General features: G+C 40.0%; 1 protein-coding gene across 1 annotated transcript in view; it reads left to right on the top strand.

The window, feature by feature from the left end:
• The window catches only part of LOC132821718 (very long-chain specific acyl-CoA dehydrogenase, mitochondrial-like), a 56215-nt gene extending 32216 nt beyond the window's left edge, over nt 1-23999 (top strand). Inside the window, exons 10-17 of the mRNA XM_060834425.1 lie at nt 1477-1539; nt 1882-1983; nt 3925-4022; nt 6227-6299; nt 7891-7963; nt 18066-18138; nt 21324-21399; nt 23862-23999. Of these exons, the coding sequence (XP_060690408.1) occupies nt 1477-1539; nt 1882-1983; nt 3925-4022; nt 6227-6299; nt 7891-7963; nt 18066-18138; nt 21324-21399; nt 23862-23999 (696 nt within the window). The remainder of the gene's footprint in view (nt 1-1476; nt 1540-1881; nt 1984-3924; nt 4023-6226; nt 6300-7890; nt 7964-18065; nt 18139-21323; nt 21400-23861) is intronic.
• Nucleotides 24000-26310: the final 2311 nt, after the last annotated feature.

The following is a 26310-nucleotide window of genomic DNA, read 5'->3' as shown; positions in this document are numbered from 1 at the left end:
GGAACCTTGTTGAATGCCTTCCTGAAATCCACATAGATCACATCCATCACTCTGCCCTCATCAATCCTCTTTGTTACTTCTTCAAAAAACTCAATCAAGTTCGTGAGACATGATTTCCCAAACACAAAGCCATGTTGACTATACCTAATCAGTCCTTGCCTTTCCAAATACATGTAAATCCTGTACCTTAGGATTCCTTCCAACAACTTGCCCAGTATAGATATCAAGCTCTCTGGTCTATAGTTCCCTGTCTTTTCCTTACCACCTTTCTTAAGTAGTGACACTACGTTAGTCAACCTCCAGTCCTCCAGTACCTCAACTGTGACTATCGATGATAGAAATAGCTCAGCAAGGAGCCCAGTATTTATTTCAATAGCTTCCCACAGAGTTCTAAGGTGGATCTAATCAGGTCCACGTTCATGCATTTCAAAACATCCAGCACCTCCTCCTCTGTAATATGGCCATTTTTCAAGATGTCAACATTTATTTCCTCACTTTCTATAACTTCCATGTCCATCTCCACAGTAAACACTGATGCAAAATTCTCATTTAATGTCTCCCCATCTCTTGCAGCTCTACACATAGACTGCCTTACTGATCTTTGAGGGGCGTTATTCTCTCCATAGTACTCTTTTGTCCTTAATGTATTTGTAAAAACCCTTTGGATTGTCCTTAACCCTATTTGCCAAAGCTATCTCATGTCTCCTTTTTGTCCTCCTGATTTGCCTTTATACTCTTCTAAGGATTCACTCGATCTCTCCTGTCTATGCACGTCACATGCTTTCTTCTTTTTCTTAACCAAAACCTCAATTTCTGTCGTCATCCAGCATTTCCTACACCTATCAGCCTTTCCTTTCACCCTAACAGGAATATACTGTCTCTGAACTCTTGTTATCTCACAGAGATTGATTTGGAAGGTGCATTTGAAGGAGCCTTGGCATGTTGCTACATTTTATGGATGCTTACTACAGCTAGCACTATGTGTCAGAGATGGAGGAGGTGATTGTTTAAGTTGCTGGTTGAGATGCTGATGAAGAGTCCTGTCTAATCATGAGCTGTTTGGTGTTGTTGAAGATGCACTTGGTCAGGTCAATAGAGGGTATTCAATCATAATCCTTGTGCTTTCTATACAGTGGATATGTTTTGGGAATCTGCAAAATGAGTCATTTGCCAGAGAATCCCTGGCACTATGAGGCAACAGTGCTAACCACTGAGCCATCTTGCAGAACTTATTCCAGATCCTCTGTACTATTTCTCTGGTTCATTCTTATAACCCTTTAAATCAGATGTATACAAGCCCTTATTAAATTGAAGGGAGTTCTGTGCAGAAGGGAATGGCAGAAAACATGGGAAGAAATTATTATTTCAAATGTAATACTGAATGAATTAAACTACTAAATACTTAAAGCAAATGATCATTGAAAAAAACTGTACTGCACAAATATTGTGTGTGCTTTGTTTTCATGTTCTCTACAGGAAGCTGCCTGGTATGTGACAGATGAATGTATCCAAATTCTAGGAGGCATGGGATATATGCAGGTAGTGTAGATGATGATCATGGTTCTGGATGACTACAAGGCCTACTGCATTTGTATATGCTGAATGGAATGTAGGAAAGTACTGTAAAGGATGTGATTTTCTTTTCTATTTTTGTGGTGGAGCTGGAGATGTTTTTGGATTTATATGAGGAAACAATGACCTTAGTTGCAGAATTAACAATACTGTGAATGCTTGTTCCTGCTTTGTTCTCTGCAGGATGCTCATTAGTATACAAAAGATCTATGATTTGAAATTTACATATATAAATAGTATGCATATGTTATCCTTACCTGGTATGCAATTACTTTTTGTGCCTGGATTTACCTATTTATGTTCCTGTAGGAAACAGGTATAGAGAGAGTGATGAGAGATTTGCGCATCTTCCGTATTTTTGAGGGAACCAATGACATTCTCCGCTTGTTTATTGCATTAACTGGTATTCAAGTAAGTTGAAACTGCTTATATAATATAGTAATAGTAGATCAAGGAACATATAACCTACTCAATGCAAAATATTGTAGTATGTCTTGTTAATTATAGGGTATTAATGGTAAAGTACGGTTTAAGTCTCCTGACTGTAAAGGTAGAATAATCGGAGATTGTGTTCCCAGCACAGGAGAAATGGCATTGCTTTTAATATGACCATCATGATCCAGCTGCTCAAATGTGGCTGCACCTGTGACATCACACCATTAGATTAGATTCCCTACAGTGCGGAAACAGGCCCTTCAGCCTAACAAGTCCAAACTAACCCTCCAAAAAGTAACCCATCCAGTCCAATTTCCCTCTGACTAATGCACCAAATACTATGGGCATTTTAGCATGGCCAATCCACCTGACCTGCACATCTTTGGACCGTGGGAGGAAACCCACACAGACACAGGGAGAACACGCAAACTCCACACAGACAGTTGCCAAGACTGGAATCAATCCTGGGACCCTGGTGCTGTGAGGCAGCAGTGCTAACCACTGAGCCGCTGTGCTGCCCCAGTATGAAGTGTCTTTGCCAATCACACTTTCTCTCTCTTTCTCATTCTATATGATACAAACAGAAAGTGTGTTTGAACATGCCTTTAAACATATTCCATTTGTAAGAAGGGAGAAAAGTTGTGGCTAGAAAAGTTACTTCTTAAAAATCAACATTACAAAAGGGAGCAAGTAGGGCTTTACAATTGCCTGTTGAAGCAGAGAGATTTATAGCAATGGGGAAAAAAATGTTAAACTCACTCAAAACATTCTGAAACAATTCCTTCCAAATATACTTGTTTCCCTCTGGACCCGAAAATCTTAGTTTAATTCATTTATTCCTTTGCTGGAAGTGTAAGTATTAAAAACAAAGCTCTGATTGTACATTTCTGCCGCAAAGTTGACGAAGCTGAATCCAAAAACAATCTAGTACAGTGTACATGGATCTCTTGTCCATCGGTCCCTGTTTTCTCAGTGCCATTGTTGCACACAGCACTATAAGGTGCGCAAGGGCAACTGGATGTATGTGGTCTTGATTTTCTTTCCTAAACATAATCCTTTATTGCCATTGGTTGCAGAACCAAGACCAGAAGCCTACCAAATAATGGAATATTACATAGGTGTAAACTTGACTGTTCTTCTGCATTGTAGATTTGTTTCTGGTATTATGTTTTCCTTAATGTGTGAGTTGCCGTTAACAGCCCTTTATACTATACCCTGATAGTCAGGGTGATCCAGTTTTGAGTTTTCTGCAAACATGCTGTTTATGAGCTAAATATCTCCTTATTCAGAATAATTGAAAGAAAATCTAGCACTTATCTGTTCAGTCCTTTGTGATTAATGTAGTAGCAAGGTGTGTTAGTGCCTTAATACACTGTGCCTTGAATACAGGGTCAAATCCACATGATATTCCGCAAGTTGAGCTCCCAGTTGTCACTGAAAGTAATTGTGGAATACTTTGGGTGGTAAATATGATTGCTGCCAATGATTTACCATATAATTAGCTCTTGATTTCAAAATGTGCTGTCAGCTACAAAAAGAATTTTAACCTACTTGGAAAGTATACAAACAGTTTGAGGCAACCTAAGCTGCATTTCCTGCTGAAGGAGAATTAGAGAGCAAAGCACCACTGCTCAAACATTTTCAATTCTTGACAGTCTTTTACAAAGTAATATTTCCAAAAATCTTAGACTTCGATCCATATTTTCAACAAATGTTTATGAAGATCCAAAACCTCAGATCAGAAGAAGATGGGAAGTTATTTTTTAACTTGTGACACTTTTATTTCAATGTGTATTCTTCTTTGATCAAGTAAGCAAGCAATGTGAGCAGAGTGTTGATGACCTGCATTAGTGAATTCTAAATGGAATGTACTTTACTGATTTTTTTTTCAAATGTTTCTAAATACTAATGTAACAGAAAAGTGGAGAGTACTTTAAAAGACTGCAGACGGTCATGAAGAATCCGTTCAGCAATCCTGGAATACTAATGGAGCAAATCTTCAAAAGAGCTAACCGGTATTGTGAGTTCTGTTGGAGTGACCCAATAATTAGGAGAGTTTAGAACCCCAACTAAGCAAAGTTGAACTTTTGAACCCAGTTGGCATTTGCCTGAAACTAATTTTTCATGCTATGATAGGGTTATTCGATGGGGTAAACTTAGATGGTGTATGTTTTAGGTAACTGATCAGATGCTACCAATTGTCCATAATAGTGAAGTTTAAAATCCAGTCATGTATTTTGTCAATAATAAGAAAGCTATATGAACAGCTGACATGGAGGCAAAATACATTTGAGCTGCACATATGGCCAGTGCATTATCCGGTATTAGATCCTTCACATACATTACTTTTATATACAAAATATTGTCTTTCAGCTCAACAATTAAATGTGCTCAAAACTTGAATACTGCCACTCCCTATCTGAGAACCTATTCCTGGACCTTCCTTACACACAATGATAGAAGAGTAAACTTGGTTTCTTTAACCTCGAGCTCCAGTCTCTCTCTTTGTCCCTCTCTCTTGCAGTATTCTTCTCTGTGTTTGATAATAGTATCTTGCTCAATGCTCTTCCAATTATCTTTCTTATTTTTCCCAAACAGTAGATATGTCAGCCTTCATAATATTCATCATCCAGTATCTCTGCCTCAAAAAATGTTGCCCTTTTGTTTTTCTTTGAAATTGACATACTGCAAACTTTTTTTCTGTACTTCAAAATGTTGAGATGCCTTATCTTCACTTAGTCTCTCGTATCTCCTGCAGACTCAAGTGTTAAGGAGGATTCAGTGACCATAAGGCCATTAGCTTAAAAGAAAGGACAGGCATTTTATTTCATACAAAATGAGATATATAGATATCAGTGTCTATTGCTGTAGTTTCAAATGAGAATGTATTCACATTAATTGCAGCTGGATCTGTGTATGTGTTAGTGCATCTATTTCTACTCATTGGTATAAAATGTAATTAGTAATCATTCACATTTTACATTGTTTGGTGACTGCATGACTCAGTGTCAGTTCCTCACTTTCTTCAGCAGGGGTCACCATTTGCTGGCTGTTTGATGTTTTGCAGTAGAGATATTTTTCTACAATTCTCCTGCAACTTGTGGATGGCTGTTTGAATTAGCTTGTTGTTAATAAATTAATTTTGTAAGGACAGATTTGTCAACTATTGCTTTTTAAAAATTCCAGAAGTTTTTAAATAGTACAACAGCCCACACTTGGAAATAAGTAAGATTACTTTGAGATTACAATGTGTCTATTTTTGCCAAATCTACAATTTGTTGCTTAAGTTTGTCATTGGAAAGATCCACTCTATATACTCATATTTTGGGTTTCTGGCTTCCTGCACCTATGAGAAAATTCAAGCTACAGAATTAAACCTTCCATCAGATTGAAACTTATTGGCAAAAGGCATTTTAGTTGAAATATCTCAGTTACTACAGTTACTAGCCAGTGTCTGCACATTAGTAAAACTGAGGATTTTGAGCTCCATTTGTGTTAGAAGCTGCTGATAAACTAGGTTCTGATGAAATGATATGTCAGAAATGGAGGATGGAATAAAAGCAGGAGGATATCTGTTGTGGTTTCTAATGACTGCTGTCTGATTTCTCCATTCAACTGTTTAGGGCAACTGCCTTGCAAACGAAACAGAATGATTTTGTGAACAAATGACAGAAGTTCTCAAGAATTTACTATTTTTTCCTGGGTACAGTTAGTAAATAGTCTTTTCTAAGCTATATTTTTGCAGTAATTACAGGTACACAGTCCTTTATCCAAAATCCTCAGGGCTGGTTGTTTTTCAGAATTTAGATTTTTTTAGATTTCGGAATAAATGATATTTTCACAAAAAAAATTACCTAATAGCAGAAGCATGTGTGAGTAGTATGAGCACTGAGGCACAATTGACGCCTACCAGTGCTGGGCCACGCTGCCACGTCATATCTGAGTGACGTGGTTTGCCTGGGTGTAGAGTTCGGTCACCTATTTGCATGCCAAAATGCCGCTCCACACTCCACAAAAAAAATTCAGTTTTCTGAGTTTTTTGGTTTTCAGAATTTTGGATAAAGGATTGTGTACCTGTACTTACAGGTTAATTTTCCTTGACAGTGATGATGGAATAAAGAGATGAAAGATATGGATTACCCTGTTACTTTTAGCATGAGGTAGTTACCTTTTTTTCTTGGATGTTGATGTGTTGTCTTTTCTCACCTGTATTTCACAGGAAATTGGGCATGTCCTCTGGTCTATCATTAAAGAATGTAACACATCCTGATCTAGCAGCGAGTGGCGATTTGGTAATGATTTCTAATAGTACAATATTCCTTAATGGGATTGTCAAGACTGGGGAGATTTCACTGTGCAGACTAATTCTCGGAGCAGCATGTACTGAAATCCTTTCATGCTGGCCATTGGGATAATTCATTGTGTGACAGGGCCTCCTGATAGACTAAAAACTCTGGAGTTAAACAATTCCTCAGCACTACTCCTGCTGTGACTCCATTATGTTATGGAAGGTGTAATGGAAACTTCTTTCAGAGTGAGGCCAAACTTGAAAAACTTCTTTATTTTTTCACTTTCCTGTATAGTTTCACAATGCAAAGAGAGAAGAGAATGTCCTAATTGTGTTTTTAAATTTAATCATTTCATAAAACTAGGTTCTAGTTTTAAACACTGTGCCGTCTCTAATACAGTATATAAAAACCTCTCTGCTTCTGACTGTCTTCTCCATTTTTATGACGCTTCTTAAAATCTACCTCTTCTAACAAAGTTTCTGATCACCTGTCCTCATATTTTCTTATTTAGTTTGGTGTCAGATACTATTTAGTAATACCCTTAGGCAGCTCTTTGCTAAGTTACATTAAAGGTACTATATAAATGTAATTTGTTCCTGATGTCGATACATGTAGTTCATTCTAGCCAAAGCTACTCAGTTTAATTCTCAGTGGGCTATAGTTAAAAAATCTGACTAAGACTAGTACGTCTCAGATTCTGGGGGAGAGCAGCAGAATCCCTGTTCACTTTTCTAAGCTCATTGATTGGAAATGAAATTTTCACTAATAGCCTATTCAAAGATGCCTACTGTCCGAGAGCAGAATCCAGTCTGACCTCAGATGAAGCAAATACACATCAAAGCCAAACAGAATGCATCCAGAATGAATTTTAATGGCACAGGTTGGTTTTCATTCTCAAAATTAACCCTTCTATACCCTGCATTGAAATTTCAGAAATGAGAAACGTCCTAGCCGACCTATTGATCAAACACTCTTGCTTATGTCTTTCAGTCACTTCTCCAGACCTACATTTTCAGTTTTCTTAGGGATTAATATCATACTTATTTTCATTTCTTCAAAAAACAACAGGCTGCTATATATAAAATAACTTTTGGAAATACAGGCCAACCGCCGTACCTGTGGAATTGTTTTCCGCGGTTTCACTGCAGCCCGAATATATTATAGGGAACATTCCAGAATCAGGGACCACAAAGCTGCCAGGAGGGTAAATTTCCTATTGAAATGAATGGGTTCGCTCCCATCCGCAGTTAGGTCTGGGAATGTATCCCCCTCGGGTATGGAGGCAGACTACTGTAGGCATGAAATAAGGAAATTAATTCATGCAGACAGGAATTCGATACAAATGCTTAATATGTCCCCACCAAGTGAAAGCTGGTTGAAAATTTGAGTTCAAGCATTTGAAATGATAAAAAGCAGATAATATAGACATTTCATGGTGTCAAGCAATTTGCTTCTGTAACAAGTGTGTGCTATGTCTGACCTAACCTGGTTTTTCTGATTTTGGCTTTGTCAGGGTGGGAATGCTGTGTTTCCCAGGACTGAGTCTGTCCCATTCAAAAGGTTTCAAACTAATAATGGGCTTTATGTTTCACAGGTGGCAAAAACTGTTGAGCACTTTGGAACTTCCATTGAAGATCTTTTATCGAAATACAGGAAGGAAATAATAAGTACGTAGGAAAAAATAAGGATGAAGCAAAAATAAGTAAATTATGATGGAGCATGTAATGGAATACAAAGTTATCGTTGGTATGAGGCATATCATTGGCTTTGGTATTGTGGAAAATAGTTCACAGATGTGCGGATGCAATGTGAGTTTATCATTATTATAGATACACTGCTTCATTCCCCGACTGGGAGCAGCAGGACCCTCCTTGCTAGGTGATAAAATTGTTTAGCATTTCCGGCAGCTTCTTACTATGTTCTGTTAAGGATAATCCAGCTCCACATCTCTCAGCTGACCAGTCTGATTTTCTGTTTCTAATTTGGTAAAGTCATCCAGCCTTTTTGAGGTAGGAGATGGTTGAGCCACACATTTCTAAGCATTTCGTTCACTTCACTCCCACATAGTTAGAAACTTCCTTGTCAAAATATGTGCTTCCAAACAGAAGTAAGTGACTGTGTTGAACTTATGAAATTAAAAAAACGGTAGCAAACCATGTGGAAAAGTAAATCTGGAAAGTTACTTCAAACTAATCCACAAAGGATGAATAAGGTCAAACGAGAGAACTGATGGCAATACATTGTTTATCAGTAGGGTGAATAACATACAGAACAGTAGAGGGTAAAGTGATTGAAATTTTCTTTTTAAAAAGCAATTGGATACCTGGTGGTGGGTCTGAGACAAGAAAATAAATAATTTTATGCAACTTGATTTATTTTGTGATCCACCATTTGTGCTCAGATTTTAAAATGATTCCCTAGTTATATGACACCTTTTCCAATTGGGGGAAATTGAAGTTAATGTTAACTTCATGAGACAGCTACTGTATTTCATCAATTTTGGAGATGCCAGTGTTGGACTGGGATGTACAAAGTTAAAAATCACACAACACCAGGTTATTCTCCTGCTCCTCGGATGCTGCCTGGCCTTTTGTGTTTTTCCAGCACCACATTTTTCAACACCAGGCTATAGTCCAACAGGTTTAATTGGAAGCACACTAGTTTTTGGAGCGTTGCTCTTTCATCAGGTGATAGTGGAGGGCTCGAACCTAAAACACAGAATTTATAGCAAAAATTTATATTTATAGACAAATATTGTCTAGCTATCACCCATTGTTACAGCTAACCTGAGAATGCAACTTTTTAAAAAATGGTTTTGTGATTTACACATGAAAGAAGTGAAACTATCATGGTATTCAAACAGATGAAAGACTCAACAGACAATCAAGATATTTTTCAATGTATAATTTCAATTACATCACACTGTAAATTTTTGCTATAAATTCTGTGTTTTAGGTTCGAGCCCTCCACTATCACCTGATGAAAGAGCAATGCTCCAAAAGCTAGTGTGCTTCCAATTAAACCTGTTGGACTATAGCCTGGTGTTGTGTGATTTTTAACTTCGTATTTCATCAAGATTTTCTGATGAACTACTGATGCCTTGTAGTTCCTGGATTTATGTTAAATCCACTGGAATTGTACGTACTGGATGAGAATGTGCTTTGTAGATGATTGTGCAACCTGACTGGAAAATACATGGAGCTGAATTTTATCAATAATCAGCCAAGTGTCAAGTTTATGGAGTTTCATGGAGGGTTTCTCTCAGTGAAAAATGCAAACATGTATTTTTACAATTTACCTCATTTAAGGATATACCACACCTCCATGACGCAACTTGCTTTTTCCAGCAATGGAAGTACCCATCACTTCTGGAAACTTCCAGGATACCCAATGCTGGAGCCAAGTTTACTTCCCAGCCGCGCATCAGGTTAACAGCTGCAAACCAAGAATTATGTGTACAGTTGCAGTATGGGAAAAACTGCCTCAGAGATAGCCAATAGTGGCACGTTGGAGCCTCACTTTACTGACAGGCACCTGGAGGTTCTGGTGGATAGAGGTGATGAAGAAGAATGTCATCCTCTTTTCTCCAGACTGTCAGAAAAGACATTGGCACCATGGTATCTGCAGATGCTACCAGAGTCACTGCAGTGTTGATGAACTGGAGGAACATTCACTAATTATTGAACAAGGTTACTAACCTTATGCATTTGATGAGAGTATGTGCCACTACTAGCTCACACTCTACCTCTACCACTGTACTCATTTCTCACCAAGGTTCATGGTCTAGCACTCTCATTATTGCATGCAATGTTTTCTTACACCCACTCACATCATCCAAAGCTCCTACCCTACTAACTTTGGACACATAACTGCCTTTCCTCCACCTGAACTCACTGCTGGGCCAACCACTGCCATCTCTCTCAGTCCTTCTCTTTGTCTCATTCCAGGTGAAAACATCACATAAAAGAGCAGAGAGAGCCAAGATAGATGGTGGTGCAACTCACATTTGTGTATTCACCCTCCAATGAAGACAGAATCTTCATTCTGACTGTTGATGTGATGATGCCAAAACCTCCATGTGCAAGCAAACAAGTAAGATTCATCATCAAGTGTTGTGCTCCTCTGCCATACATTCTTACAATGCCCAAACCTCTCTTACTATTTCACAACTCATTTTCCTTCTTGTCTCCTGCAGAGACCAGTGTCGTCCACATAGAGTCAGAGAGCTGTACAGCATGGAAGGAGACCCTTCGGTCCAACTCATCCACACTGACCAGAAATCCTACACCATCCAGTCCCATTAGCCAGCATTTGACCCATAGCCCTCTTAAAAGAACTTAATCAAGTTAGTGATACATGATTTCCCATGCCCAAAGCCATGTTGCCTATCCCTACTCAGTCCTTGCCTTTCCAAACGCATGTAAATCCTGTTTATCAGAATCCCCTTCAACAACTTACCCACCGCTAATGTCAGGCCCAACCGTCTATAGTTTCCTGGCTTTTCTTTACAACTTTTCTTAAATAATGGCACCACATTAGCCAACCATCAGGCTTCCAGCACCTCACCCATGGCTGTTAGGGATACAAATATCACAGCAAGGGGTCCAAATATCCATCATTACCTGCACCCGACAGCCTTACTGTTCACAATATCAAAAATATTCCGTCTCACTTTTAAAGGTCTCTCGCTTTCTAACTGTCCCTTTGCATGCAAACAGCATTTCCCTCTAAACACTTCCTAGTCATGTACCCACGTAGATCCCTTTTTAATCTCCAACACCTCATCTGGCAGCCCAGTCCATACACACAAAAGCATGTGCATGAGAAAGTTACCCTTCGGGTTTCTTTTAAATCTTTCTCCTCTCACCTTTACTCAAGTACTCTTTACTTTTGGATTCCCCTACCCTGGGAAAAAGACCTTGGCTGTTTATCCTATCCATGCACCTCATGATTTTATGAACCTCTATGAAGGTTCCCCCCTCAACCTCCAATCCAGGTAAAAAAAAGCCCAAACTTATTCAGGCTCTCTCTTGAGCTCAAACACTCCAAGCCTGGCAACACCCTTCTAGATCATTTCTGAACCCTTGCAAGTTTTAAAACATCTTTCCTATAGCATGGAGGCCAGACTTGAATGCAGTAGTCCAAAAGCAGTCTGATTAATGTCCTGGACAGTCACACCATACCCTCCCAACTCCTATACTCCATTCACTGACGAAGAAGACAAGTGTGCCAAAAGCAACCAGCACCGATTGCCTCCATTCCGAGAAACATCCCTCTACCACCACCCAGTGTCCCCTACATTAAAGCCAATTTTTCACCCAATTGGCTAGCTCCACCTGTATTCCTGGTGGTCTAACCTTGCTAACCAATCTTGCATATAGGACTTTGATGAACACTTTCATGAAGTCCATATTGATGTATACCACTCTGCTTTTATCAATCTTCTTTGTCACCTCGCAAAAGGACTTAATCAAGTTAGTGAGACCTGATTTCCCATGCACAATTCCCTTATCTGTCCTTGTCTTTCCAAACACATGTAAATCCTGTCCCTCAGAATCCCCTCCAACAACTTAGCCACCACTAACGTCAGGCCCACCGGTCTGTAGTTTCCTGGCTTTTTCTTACAACTTTTCTTAAATAATGGTACCACATTAGCCAACCTCCAGCTTTCTGGCACCTTACCCATGGCTGTCAAAGATATTTGTATCCAGCAATCTCTTCCTCAGCTTCTACAGAATTCTGGGTAATACCTAAGCAGGTGCTGGAGATTTATCTACCTTTATGTGTTTTAAGACCTCCAGCATCTCCTCTTCTTGACAATGGACACTTTTCAAGATATCATAATTTATTTCCCCAGATTCCCTACTTTTCATGTCCTCAACAGTAAATAGTGATCTCACCCAACTCCTGCAGTTCCACATATAGTTAGCCTTATTGCTCTTTCTTGGGCCCTCCTCTCCCTCCATTAGTTTTTTGCCCTCAATGTATTTATAAAATCTCTTCGGATTCTCCTTAACCCTATTTGCTAAAGCTATCTCATGTCTCCTTTATTCCTTCCAGATTTCCCCCTTAAGTTTACTTGTACTGTCATTATACTCCTCCAAGTTGTCATTCCCTGACTTATATTTTCCTGACCGTAGCCTCAATTTCCCAAGTCATCCAGCATTCCCTACACCCGCCAGCCTTACTATTCACAAAACAGGAACATAGTGTCTCATTTTTAAACACCTCCCACTTTCCAACTGTCCCTTTACCTGCAAACAGCATTCCCCGATCAACTTTTGAAAGTTCCTATCTAATGCTATCAAAATTGGCCTTAGTCCAATTTAGAACTTTAACTTTTGGATCAGGTCTATCCTTTTCCATAATTATTTTAATACTTATAGAATTATGATCACTTGCCCCAAAGTGCTCCATCACTTGCCCTCCCTTATTTTCTAAGAGAAGATCAAGTTTTGTTCCTTCTCAAATATGTACAACCACCTGTTGAATAAGAATTTTTTATTGTACATATTCTAACAAAGTCCTCTCCATCTGAGCCGTTAACAAGAGTCATAGAGATGGTACAGCACAGAAACAGACGCATTGGTCCAACTCGTTCATGCCAACCAGATATCCTAACCTAATCTGGTCCCATTGGCCCATATCCCTGTAAATCCTTCCTATTCATATATCCATCCAGATGCCTTTAAAATGCTGTAATTGTACCAGCCTCCAGCACTTCATCTGGCAGCTCATTCCATATACTCACCACCCTCTGCAGGAAACATTTGCCCCTTAGGTCCCTTTTATATCTTTTGCCTCTCATCCTAAACCTATGCCCTCTTGTTCTGGACTACCCTACCCCAGGAAAAGACCTTGTCTATTTATCCTGTCCATGCCCTTCATGATTTCATAAACCTCCATAAGGTTCTCCCTCGCCCCCCGCCCCCTCAGCCTCTGATGCTTCAGGGAAAACAGCCCCAGCCTATTCAGCCTCTTCATATAGCTCAAACCCTCCAACCCTGGCAACATGCTTGTAAATTTTTTCTGAACCCTTTCAAGTTTCACAACATCCTTCTAATAGGAAAGAGACCAGAATCGCACGCAATATTCTAAACGTGGCCTAACCAATGTCTGTACACTTGTAACATGACCTGTCAATACCTAAACTCAATGGTCTAACCAATGAAGGAAAGCACACCAAACACCTTCTTCACTATCCTATCTACCTGTGACTCCACTTTCAAAGAACTATGAATGTGCACTCCAAGATCTCTTTGTTCAGCAACACTCTGTAGGACCTTACTATTAAGTGTCTAAGTCCTGCTTTGATTGATATTCCAAAATGGAGTATCTCACATTTATCTCAATTAAACTCCATCTGCCACTCATCAGTCTATTGGCCCATCTGATCAATATCCCATTCTTTGCTATCCACTACACCTCCATTATGACATTCCAACTCTAGGTTTGGAAAATTAAAATCCCCTACCATTACAACTCTATTATTCTTACAGATATCTGAAATCTCCTTACATATTTGCTTCTCAGTTCTCACCGACTATTCGGGGCTTTTGTACAATCCCAATAAAGTGCTCATCCCTTTCTTATTTCATTGTTTCACCCATATAACGTCACTGAACTTTCTCTCGGGAATATCTTTATGAAGTAAAACTGTAATGTTTTCCTTAACCAAAAAACACCATACCCCCTCCTCTCTTACCCCACCTTTCTATTCTTCCTATACCATTTATACCCAGGAACATGAAGCTACTAGTCCTGTCCATCCATGGGCCATGTTTCTGAAATGACTATGATACCCTGGTCCCATGTTCCCAACCTTGCCCTGAGTTCATCTGCCATACAGCTGGGTGCCATGAAGAGTGCAGTCCCTCTTCATGGGAGGACAAGCTACAGATCCCTGAGAGGAATCATCAGCAAAGCTGACACCTGCACCCTCCACCAGCTCAGTTACTGAAACCTCAGCGGCCATGTCACCTAGATTTAAACTTGGGAGCACATTCTGGTGAGTGTATCACTGACATGTGTCTGCAGAAGGCTATAAAAGAAATGTCCCAGGTCACTGGCACTCAGAGAACTATTAGAGACTACTCACCTGCCTATCCCCAGGCAGGAGAGGACCTCATGTCAGCCATTTGTAACTTAACTGCACAAGAAGATTAAGTGACAGCAGGCAGGTTTATCAGAACAACTCTAAAGTTGGAGGAGTCCACCAGTGCCTTCTGTGCTGTGCTGCCTGGTTGTCTCCGTGAACAGGAGACCAAGTGCAGTACACTCAATGTTTGCACAGACTGGCACTCCATCACTGCATCCAATCATGCTCAGCACCATCAGCAAGCTGACAGGGTGATGAGGGACCATGATCTCACTCTGGATGCCTCTTCTCCCAGTGAACCCAGTCAAAGAAGGAACCATCTACAGGATCTCCAGAAGTCTTCTCTCAGGAAGACTTCCTCCAAAGTACCCGGCCACTCCACCTTCACGTTGCCTACAGTCCAACACCTGATGGGAGTTTAACCCAAAGAGGGTGAGTCTGCACCTGGGTAGGTCACTCTCAGCATATTGAAGCCCTTCAGCTACAAGCAACCCCTCAGATCGCTCGCTGCCCCAAGACTCCAAGAGCAAGAAGCTGGACTATAAGGAGGTTGCCGTATAGGCACTCCAGCTGCAAAAGCACAAGGCCGCACCTGTGTAGTGGATGCAAAGGAAAAAGTCAACATTTTGAGCATGTATCTAGCACATGTGAAACTTCATTGTAAATAAATTATCATATTTGTAAATCGTTGATAATTTTTCATCCATTCTTAGCACTACATGATGTTCTAACCCTGTCTGAAGAGTAGCTTTCCCTTCCATCATGCCTATGGCATACAACAACATGTCCACTCCTTTGACTGATGATTGCCGACAAGCATGGCAAGCTACCTGGCTTTGTCTCTGCACAAAGAGACAAGACAAGACAGGGGTGCTGTGCAGTTCTAAGTTCTGAATGATGTAGCAATGCGCAGAAGGCTGAGCAGAGATGTGTTGAGCATTTAAGTAGGTGCAAAGTGGTGAAACAAAGAGCCCTAAGGTGCACTCTCCTCCAGTCTATGAATGTATGCTTGTCCCTGTGCCTAAAGTGGCCCAGCAGCAACAGTACAAGGCAAGGTGTTGGTCCACTGCAAAGTGCAGTGTTGAAGTGAATATTCTTTTTTTAACTGTATCAGTAGGCACCATGTTGCAATGGTGAGGCTGGTGCATTTCTGATGTCAAACTCCAGGGAGCACAGATGATGGCTACCCAAGAGGTGTACCCTGAGATGTTGGGAGCTACTGGTCCAGAGAGAGACCTGAAGTGGGAGAATAGCAAACTGTATATAAATGAAAACCAAAAGAACTGTGGATGCTATAAATGAGAAACAAAAACAGAGATTGCTGGAAAAGCTCAGCAGGTCTGGCAGCGTCTATGGAGAGAAATCAGAGTTAATGTTTCGTGTCGTGTGACCGTTCCTCAGAACTGAAGGATATAAATGAGATGAGATTAGGTACTAATAAAATATGCACAGATCTAAATAGGCCTCTCGCACTCACTACTGAGACTTCTGTCTCTCAGCTCAAGCCTTGGTTTGAAAATTGGATTTTGTTTTCTCAACACGGAAAATATAGTTTATACGATCTCACCATATTTTCCCAATTGACTTGTCATTGCGTGTGCAGTTTAGGGGCTGGGAAAATTCAGGGCATGACATCTGTTCAAAGAGCTCAAATCACAGATTTTAATTTGGAACATAAATTGGGCACATGGAGAGTTGGAAAATCTTCTTGACATGGTTAATGTGGGACCTGGGCAATTTTCGCCTCCGGGTCAGATGTGAATATGAATGATCGTACTATCTACTCAGTCACAACAGTGAATGGGAAGCCCCACCCATCTTCACTGTACAATATGAGGTGGACAACTCAGGACCTACGCTGAAAGAAAGAATGCCCCTTTTAAAGATAGGTTTCATTCTCTGTTGCCATGTCTTGAGAATTTCAGAAAGCCTTTCCATTCGCTTGTCTCTCCAAATGCACAATTCACAGTTCAAGTTAAAATTGGGGTCTTAGATCTTCAAGCATTCCAAAAGTAAACATTGTAAAGTTGCTATATTCTGACCCGACCATAGGTAGCTTTCTCATTAGAGGGAGAAGTTTGGTGATGGTTTAACCTGAGGGTCACCATGCATGTGAATGTGGTTGTTCAGTCAAATTTCACAATCCAAAAAAATCAAATGAGAGAACAAAAAATGGGCAATTATGGTTACATCTCCTAAACTAGGTAAAAACAATGACTGCAGATGCTGGAAACCAGATTCTGGATTAGTGGTGCTGGAAAAGCACAGCAGTTCAGGCAGCATTTGAGGAGCAGTAAAATCGACGTTTCGGGCAAAAGCCCTTCATCAGGAATACAGGCAGAGAGCCTGCAGGGTGGACAGATAAATGAGAGGAGGGTGGGGGTGGGGGGAAAGCAGCATAGAGTACAGTAGGTGAGTGTGTGAGGGGATGAAGGTGATAGGTCAGGGAGGAGGGTGGAGTGGGATAGCAGAACATACCAGATGGCCTCCTCCTTTAGAGGTCACAATTTCCTTTCCCACGTGGTTAAAGATGCCCTCCAACGCATCTCATCCACATCCCGCACCTCTGCCATCAGACCCCACCCCTCCAACCTTAACAAGGATAGAACACCCCTGGTGCTCAACCTTCTACCCTACCAACCTTCGCATAAACCAAATCATCCGCCAACATTTCCGCCACCTCTAAATGGACCCCACCACCAGGAATGTATTTCCCTCCCCACCCCTTTCCGCCTTCTGTGGAAAGATCGTTCCCTCGGTGAACTAACTGGTCAGGTCCACGCCCCCCAACCACCCACCCTCCCGTCCTGGCACCTTTCCCTGCCACCACAGGAATTGCAAAACCTGCGCCCACACCTCCTCCCTCACCTCCATCCAAGGCCCTAAATGAGCCTTCCACATCCATCAAAGTTTTACCTGCATATCCACCAAAATCATTTATCATATCCGATGCTCCCGATGCAGTCTCCTCTACATTGGAGTGCTTTAGGGAACATCTCTGGTACACCCGCACCAATCGACCACACCACCCCGTGGCCCAACATTTCAACTCCCCCTTCCACTCTGCCGAGGACATGGAGGTCCTGGGCCTCCTTCACCACCGCTCCCTCACTACCAGACGCCTGGAGGAAGAACACCTCATCTTCCGCCTCAGAACACTTCAACCCCAGAGCATCAATGTGGACTTCAACAGTTTCCTCATTTCCCCTTCCCCCACTTCACCCCAGTTCCAAACTTCCAGCTCAGCACTGTCCCCATGACTTGTCCTACCTGCCTATCTTCTTTTCCACCTATCCACTCCACCCTCCTCCCTGACCTATCACCTTCATCCCCTCCCCCACTCACCTATTGTACTCTATGCTACTTTCTCCCCACCCCCACCCTCCTCTAGCTTATCTCTCCACCCTTCAAGCACTCTGCCTGTATTCCTGATGAAGGGCTTTTGCCCGAAACGTCAATTTTACTGCTGCCTGAACTGCTGTGCTCCTAAACTGCAATACGGTTGCCTCTTAACTGCCTTCTAGATAATTAGAGATAGCAATAATTTTTTGCCCGGTCAGTGGTACCCACATCACATGAACCAATAAAAAAAATTGCATGCTGAAGTTATTGTTGTCACTGGTTGCATTCTTGATAACTTGATATAGCACTAATATCTTACTTTTTTTCAGATCAGCAGTTTTTATTGAAGAAAGTTGCTGATGCAGCAATTGATATTTATGCCATGACTGTGGTCATCTCCAGGTAAACTCCTGAAATATAATTTGATTTTGCCATAGAATAATGCACTTAAATATACTTAAATAGTCATGATTTGGAGTTGCCGGTGTTGGATGGGGGTGTACAAAGTTAAAAATCACACAACACAAGGTCATAGTCCAACAGGTTTGATTGGAAGAACTAGTTTTCAGAGTGCTGCTCCTTCATCACAACCACCTGATGAAGGAACAGTGCTCCGAAAGCTAGTGCTTCCAATTAAACCTGTTGGAATATAACCTGGTGTTGTGTGATTTTATACTTAAATAGATCATTTTGCCACTTGCCAAATAGTGTCCATGTTGCTCATCATAAAACACGATCTCCCTTGGAGTAAAATGCATTAATTATTCAGGGTATAAATGAACATGCTATATTATTAATCCAAATAATTATTTGGTTTCACATAAGTTAAGTATCACTGACAAAAGACCCATTTTATTGAAGCTTTTCAACATGCACTCATCAGGACAAATAAAAGAAAAACAGCATTTATAATGTAGTAAAGATGAGTACTGATTGCTTTGTCAAAATCTTGCCTTTTCTTCAGCAATGTCCAGAGTTGTTTTGTGGAAAGTCTTCAGTCAAACCTTTGCTTTGTTGATTCCACCTTAACTACTTGGATCGCTAGAAATACTATATCAAATGTTTAACACAATTCGGGACTCCTCAGGTACTGAAGCATTCCATGTCCAAATGTAGCAAGACCTGGACAATATTCAGGTTTGGGTTGCCAAGTGGCAAGTACCAGGCAATGGCCATGTCCAACAAGGGAGAATCTAATGTTTGCCCCTTGATATTCAGTAGCATCACCATCACTGAAATCCCCCATTATCAACATCCTGGGGGTTACCATTGACCACAAACTGAACTGGGTTCGTGGTAAAGGTACAATGGCTACAAGAGCAGGTTGAGTGCTAGGAATCTTGTAGGGAGTAGCCTACCTCCTGGGCAAATGTAACCTACCTTCTAGCCAACCTCTTGAGGACAAGTAGGAATGGGCAATAAGTTCAGAGTCAGTGACGCCCACAACCCGTGAGTGAATAAAACAAAAGTTTAAAAATGACATTTCGCAGCTCAGAATGTTTTGACTGTCAGATATGGGAAATTAGTAGGAGAAGGTAATTTAAAAATTGGGCTGTGCAGCAAGTCCAAGCTGACCGTATGACCATAAGATATAGGACCATAAATTGGCCATTCAGCCCAGTAGATCTGTTCCACCATTTGATCATGGTTGATATATTTCTCAACCACATTCTCTTGCCTTTCCCCCTTAACCATTGATCCCCTTAATAAGCAAGAACCTATCTATTTCTGTCTTAAATATACTTAATGACTTGACCTTCACTGCCCTCTGCGGCAATGAGTTCCATAGAGTCACCACTCTCTACCTGAAGAAATTCCTTCTCATCTCAGCTCTAAAGGCTTGTCCCTCTGAGGCTGTGCTCCTGGGTGCTAGTCTCTCCTACTAGTGGAAACATCTTCCCCATGTCCACTCTCTGCAGGCCTGTCAGTATGCTGTAAGTTTCAATCAGATCCCTCCTCATACCGTTAACACTGCTGCCTCACAGCGCCAGAGACCTGGGTTCAGTTCTCACCTCAGGCAACTGACTGTGTGGAGTTTGCACATTCTCCCCGTGTCTGTGTGGGTTTCCTCACTGTAAGTAATCTAATCTAGTCATGCTTATAAACTCCATTGAGTACAGACCCAGAGTCCTTAACCACCCCTCATATGAAAAGCACCTGAGATCATTCCTGTAAACCTCCTCTGGACTCCTTCCAATGCCAGGACACTCTTAGATGAGAGGTCCAAAGCTGTTCACAATATTCCAAATGCAATCTGACCAGAGTATCAGACAGAAAATGAGCTCAAAATGGATCTCAACAGATTCAGAATCAATCTCCGTATCATACCAATTCAAAACAGTAAGACTCAGAGAGATTCCTGTTCAACTATATGAAAAGAATATTTCAGCCTCTATTATCACCCTTGTATTCTGGGTCATGGCAAATAAATAACAGTTTCATAGTCACCATTACTTAATGCTTCACTTTAAATTCCAAATTTATTATTGTGTTCATATTCCACCAGTTGCTGGGGCGGGATTTACCCCAAAGCATTAGCCTGGGCTTCTAAGATAGGTGATGGCCTAGGTGTTATCACTAGACTATTAATTCGGAGACCAGGTAATGTTCTGGGGACCTCGGTTTGAATTTGGTGGAATTTCAATTCAATAACAATCTGGAAATAAGAGTATAGTGATGACCATGAAACTAAAGTCGATTGTCAGGAAAAATTCCCTCTGATTCACCAGTGCCCTTTGGGGAATGAAATCGGCTATCCTTACCTGGTCTGGCCTACATGTGACTACAGGCCATAGCAACATATTGACTCTTAACTGTTCTCCAGGTAGTTAAAGATGGGCAATAAATGTTGGTTCAGCTAGTGACACCCACATTCCATAATTGAATAAAAATAGTTATTTGCCCAGTGATATTACCATTGTGCTACCTTCTCCCCACATACAGAAATCACTAAAAACCTTTTAAATAGTAAGAATTAAAAAGGCTATTGAAACACTGACCAATTATGTGGGCTGAAATGGAATGAGATAGCAGTTATTAGAGTTTTATAAATCTCTGTTCAGAACCTAATCAAAAGGCTGTGTGATTGTTGCACAAAAGGTTAATCAGAATGATACCTTTATGTAAAGGTGTTGATGTGGAGGAGCTGGTGTTTGACTGGAGTGGGCAAAGTTAAAAATCACAGAATATCAGGTAATAGTCCAACAGGTACATTGAGAAGCACTAGCTTTTGAAGCGCTGCTCCTTCTTCAACCACCTGATGAAGCTAGTGCTTCCTAATATACCTGTTGGACTATAACCTGGTATTGTGTAATTTGTAACTTTGTGTAAAGGGTTATTTTCTATTTCTTTGAGTGTAAGTATTATCCAAATGTTGTTTCAGATGTATTAGAGCACTTGATGGAGTAGTTGAAGACGTTATTCCTCTGGTACAACAAACTTGATGTGTTCGATTGCCTAATCATGTTCCTTTATTCCTGGGTAAAGACCTGTGATAAACTAAAATTCCTTAAATCTATATCAGGGTTTAGACAGAATCATTTTGTTGATTTATAATGAAATCCATTCACTCTTCTCTTGTAATCTAGGGCATCCCGTGCTCTCAACAAAGGGTTCCCATCAGCTCAACATGAGAAGGTCCTCTGTGAAACATGGTGCCTTGAGGTGTGATTCCTGTGCTATTTTTCTCTGATGGAAACTCAGTTTTACCAAATGTTTGATGCTCTTTATTTCTAGCAGGGTTTGCAATTAAGGGGGAGAAATTTACCTGACCCACAATTTCTGAAAGTGTGTGTCAAATATTTATACTTGTGACCAATAATCTTTTTTTCTTTCATGATCAACATTTGATTGGAACCAATAAGCTGCTAGCATTACACATGGCACTCTTTGACATCTTGTTGAGTGGGTTGAGACTCATATTGCACATCACTAACAGCCTTTAAAGGGAAGTTACAGGCAGCTTAAAATTCTATTGTGAACATTCAAAATGACTCACGTAGTTGGTACATTGTTAAATGTTAAGTATTTGAAGGCTTTATGGGAGAAGAATGATAGTCCAGCAAAGAATGATTGTGGGTCAAGGCAGAATATGGATCAGGGGTTCTCCAGTCAAGTATGTGGTTAAGAGATGACTGAACAGATCGATACAAGGAATATTGTGTGGATCAAGAATCACCAGAATTAAAAACAAAATTCTGCTTTCTCCCCAAAAATACTGACAGACCTGTTGAGTTTTGCTAGCAATTTCTGATTTGGTTTCAGACCTCCTTTCAGATATCTGCTGTTCTTTGTTTTATTACATTGTGCTGATGACCGACTGAAATATAGGAAATGTCCCAACCAGGATCTGAAATAACAATCCTCAACCCCCTGAATCATCCCTAGAAATGAGTGCAGATCAGTTTAAATTTTAGGATTGCTGTTCTACTGGTTATTAAGTAACAATTGCATTGTACTTTCTATTAAACCAACAAGTTTATTTGGTAAAAACAAGAACTGCAGATGCTGGAAACCTGAGTCTAGATTAGAGTGGTACTGGAAGAGCACATCAGGTCAGGCAGCATCCGAGAAGCAGGAAAAGCGACGTTCCTCTCATCAGGAATAGAGGCAGAGTGCCTGCAGTGGAGAGATAAATGAGAAGGGGATGGGGGTGAGGAGAAGTTAGCATAGAGGAGCAAGTTTATTTGTCAGCCTGTATCATTATTGCTGGAAATACCCTTTTGTATACACACAGTGACCTGAAGGTGTCAGTCTTGGTTCAGAACAGCACACCTTGTTTCTGAGCACACAGAGAATACTGGAGAAACTCTGTGTCTGGCAATAACTGTGGAGAAAGAAACCGCATGACTACTTAGGGTCTGATATGGCTCTTTTTCAATTTTTCTTCTTGAGTTCTGAAGAGGAATCTCACTGAACTTGAAACATTATTTTTCCACAGATGCTGCCAGATCTGCAGAGTTTCTCAAACACTCTGTATTTGTTTTAGATTTGCAACATTCCATTTGTTTCTGAGTAAGAGACTCGTGAGCTTTGACCTTTCCCCAGACGTTTGAGTGCATAATCTATACTGTATTTAAAACCACTTTCTGTGGTCAGCATTCACATGATGTGTGAAATGAAGGGTCTACCTACCCTCTTGGAGGAATTTGAAAGATCTCATGAAACTACTTTTTTAGAGAAGAGCAGTTTAGCTCTCTGAGATCAGCATCAAATAAGCATTACTCAAGCATATTGTTGCTAATTCTTCTTATTTCTGGGACCATTGTGTATGTGATTTGATGGTTGCATTTCCCTCTATAATGATGATCACAACTTCATTTGGAAAGATCATAGATAGGTTCAAGGCACAAATGAAGTTCATTGAAATGAGGCTGGTGAGGTTTAGATACACGCTGGATATCCTCAGGCCAATCAGCATTTGATTACAGCAGGTTTTGCAAAGGGTGACAGCAAACCCTTCGTTTTGTTAATTTATAACGAAATCTATTCACTCTTGTAAGAAATTGTAGGGAAAGCAATCATTATGAAAAGCGATAAAGTCAGAAGTCACATGACACCAGGTTATAGTCCAACAGGTTTATATAAAATCACAAGCTTTCAGAGCACAGCTCCTTCATCAGGTGAAGGAACTTGATGAAACAACAGTGCTCCGAAAGCCTGGGATTCCGCAGGAGTCTAACAGCATCAGCCAGACAACTGATTCCACAATGTCAACTTATAAGTTTATTAGTTTTGGAAAGACTTTCAACTAGATGAAGTAGATGATTGCATAATCAATATAAAATTAATTTTAAATTATTATTCCTTTTGTTATGCTACTGTCAATTTAAAAGGTTAGAAGTCACACAACACCAGGTTATAGTCCAACGGTTTATTTGAAATCATAAGTTTCTTTGTCAGGTGACTTTAAAAAATGTTTTCTTAAACAAAGTACCATAAATTATCCCATCAATCATGAAAGAATTCAATATTATTCTTCAAACTTGGAGGGATTTATAACTTGTACATCAATACAATTCAGTTTTACAACAGATGTGGAGATTCGCTGTGCACATTCTGGTTTACTTGAATGCTATTTAGAAAAAGTATGCAGCATTTTAACAAACTTTCTATCTTTATGTCAGGCATTTGCTCGTATAACCAACAATCTGAATGCACTGAAGTCTGAGTCCAGCATGCAGGTCATCAGCAACATGAAGACAATATCAAAAGACCTTGTGACCAAAGGAGGAGTTGTAGCAAATCATCCACTTGGATTCTAAACATTGAGTCTTTGGTGGACATCTTTTTTTTAAGCAATTATGTTTTTGGTGCACCTTACAATAAATGCATGTTGAGCCCTCTGGAACAAGATCCATTTTTGTTGTGAACATCAGTCAAACAGAAATTGAAATATTTTTCTTTGTAAATTTAGCCTCAAAGCCAGTCTTCAATCTTCAGGTCCATCGTTGTTTACCAAGAATATGGATTTCTTTTTCCGTTTTCTGACATTCCTGTCCTCTTTAAGATTGTGGTAAAACGTCGTCTGTGATTAATTATTTTCCTGGAGAATCATGAAGCCAAATGATAATGATTAAGGCTTTTGAAATTGTGACAATGCCAGTTCACTTTTAAGAGTTTCTGCAAATTTGATCCTTGGAGTTTCACATTTGTCCACAATGAAATTTTTTGCTGTCAGAGCATGAGGATGACTGACAGTATGAGTAATATAGTGAAGTTAAATGTTAGCAATATTATGGGCTTTAATTAGTGCATGAAGCATACCTTAACAACTTTTGATGCCGTCTAAGCCTCCTGAGTATACTATAGAGCCATCTTTATACAGTGGAGCATTAACATACTGTTAAAGAAACAATAAGCATGTTTTGACAAGTTCAGCAGCCTTGTGATCAGGAGGTTCACAAACACATTTAATGAGGCCCAAGGGAATATAGCAGTGATGTTCTGAAAGGAGTATTCTACCTACTGATTTACTTTTATCTAATGTGTCAGGAATTTCTGTTTCAGAATTTTATGACACAATTTGATGTTTCACATAGTAAAACAAGTATTGGTGGAAAGCTCTTCCGATGAGTGACCACAGCCACTTTGTTCTCAGTAGCCATTAAATCATAATGGCATACTATTTTGCCTTAAATTGAACTTGTGCAAGGAGACTAAAGGGTTGGTTCTTTAGACTGTGCCTTCTCCTTCCCACTATCATTATTCTAATCTGTTCTTTAGCGGGAGGAATAGCAAACTGCAGGCTTCAACCAGGGATTGGTATTAAATGCTGGCCCAGCCAATGTTGTCCACATAAATTAATTAAGAAAAAGCAGATCGGAAATCTGTGATGTATCAACCAGTGGCCTATGCAATAAAGACAAGTGTGCCCAAGTAGAAAAAGCATTTGTGGCCTGAGGAAATCCGAACAGGAGAACAGAGCCTTTGGCCTTTCTCAGATCCATTTCATTCCTGATTGAAGTTTTGGTTGAGCAATTGACTGATGATGCCTGAGAGTTGAAATTGCCTGAAACTCATGTTGCCTAGATGTGGACTGCTTACTCAGCTCTCACCCTAAATTAAAATAATTTCGAATTTAGCTCATTTTAAGTTTTTCTTTCTAAATTGAATTTACAGTACCAAGTTAGTAATATTATCTTTATCGAAACCTAACAACCAAAGTCTACCCTCCATAACTGAAAGATTTTATTTCATAGCCAAAAAGATTATAAATTAAACAATGTACAGTACCAGATATTGGATAAATAATATGTATTCTATAAGAGGGGAGTGTCAAGTCATTATTTTAAATCATTTGGGAAAGAATATGAACCGTGTTCCTGACTAAGTGTTGGTCTTGGCCTTGGCTCAGTGATTACACAATTATTGAATAAGTGGGTCATACATTCTAAATGGTTGTGAATGAGGAGCTCTTGTGGTGCAGAGCTAGACTCCTAGACTATGAAGTCCAGGTTCAAGTAGGTCTAGAAAACTGTAATAATATCTCTAAACAGGTTGATGTGATAAAGTTAAATTTATACTGTTGCAATGAATGTTGTATTCCACTATTGGGGGTGATGTCTTTCAGCAGTGATATTAAATTAGCAGTGATGTCTGTCTTTTTAACTGGTGATAAAGGACACATTGCCAATATTTGGAGAAGAGCAAGGAAGTTCTCTTGGTGTATTGACCAACATTTCTTTGAATAGCATCTTAAACAGATTATCTGGTAATTTATTTAATTGCTCTTGGTGAAATCCTCCCCTGGTTGTCAGGTTCCCTTGTATTACAACAGTGGTGACACTTTGAAAGTTCAGTGACTGTGAATAACTTTGGGGTATTCTGAAGTTATGGCAGACATTGCAATGTCATAAGTTGTTTTGTTATTGCAATCTGAGGAGCATGAATTTGTGAGCTAGATTTTAATAATTAACTGGGTACAATTTAATGAATATTTGGTTGAAAAGGGAAGACTAGTCATTTATCTGATAGTGGGACACAAGCACAAATGGAAATGACTTATGGCCTACCACTGCTGAAATTCTATTTTGAAATGTAGTGGAACAGCAGCAGTATTAGGTACAGTGATGG

Source organism: Hemiscyllium ocellatum, chromosome 13 (genome assembly GCF_020745735.1).
Source record: "Hemiscyllium ocellatum isolate sHemOce1 chromosome 13, sHemOce1.pat.X.cur, whole genome shotgun sequence".
NCBI classification, from domain to species: domain Eukaryota; kingdom Metazoa; phylum Chordata; class Chondrichthyes; order Orectolobiformes; family Hemiscylliidae; genus Hemiscyllium; species Hemiscyllium ocellatum.
The sequence above is the reverse complement of the archived record's forward strand: the minus strand, read 5'-3'. Positions and strand labels throughout refer to the sequence as shown.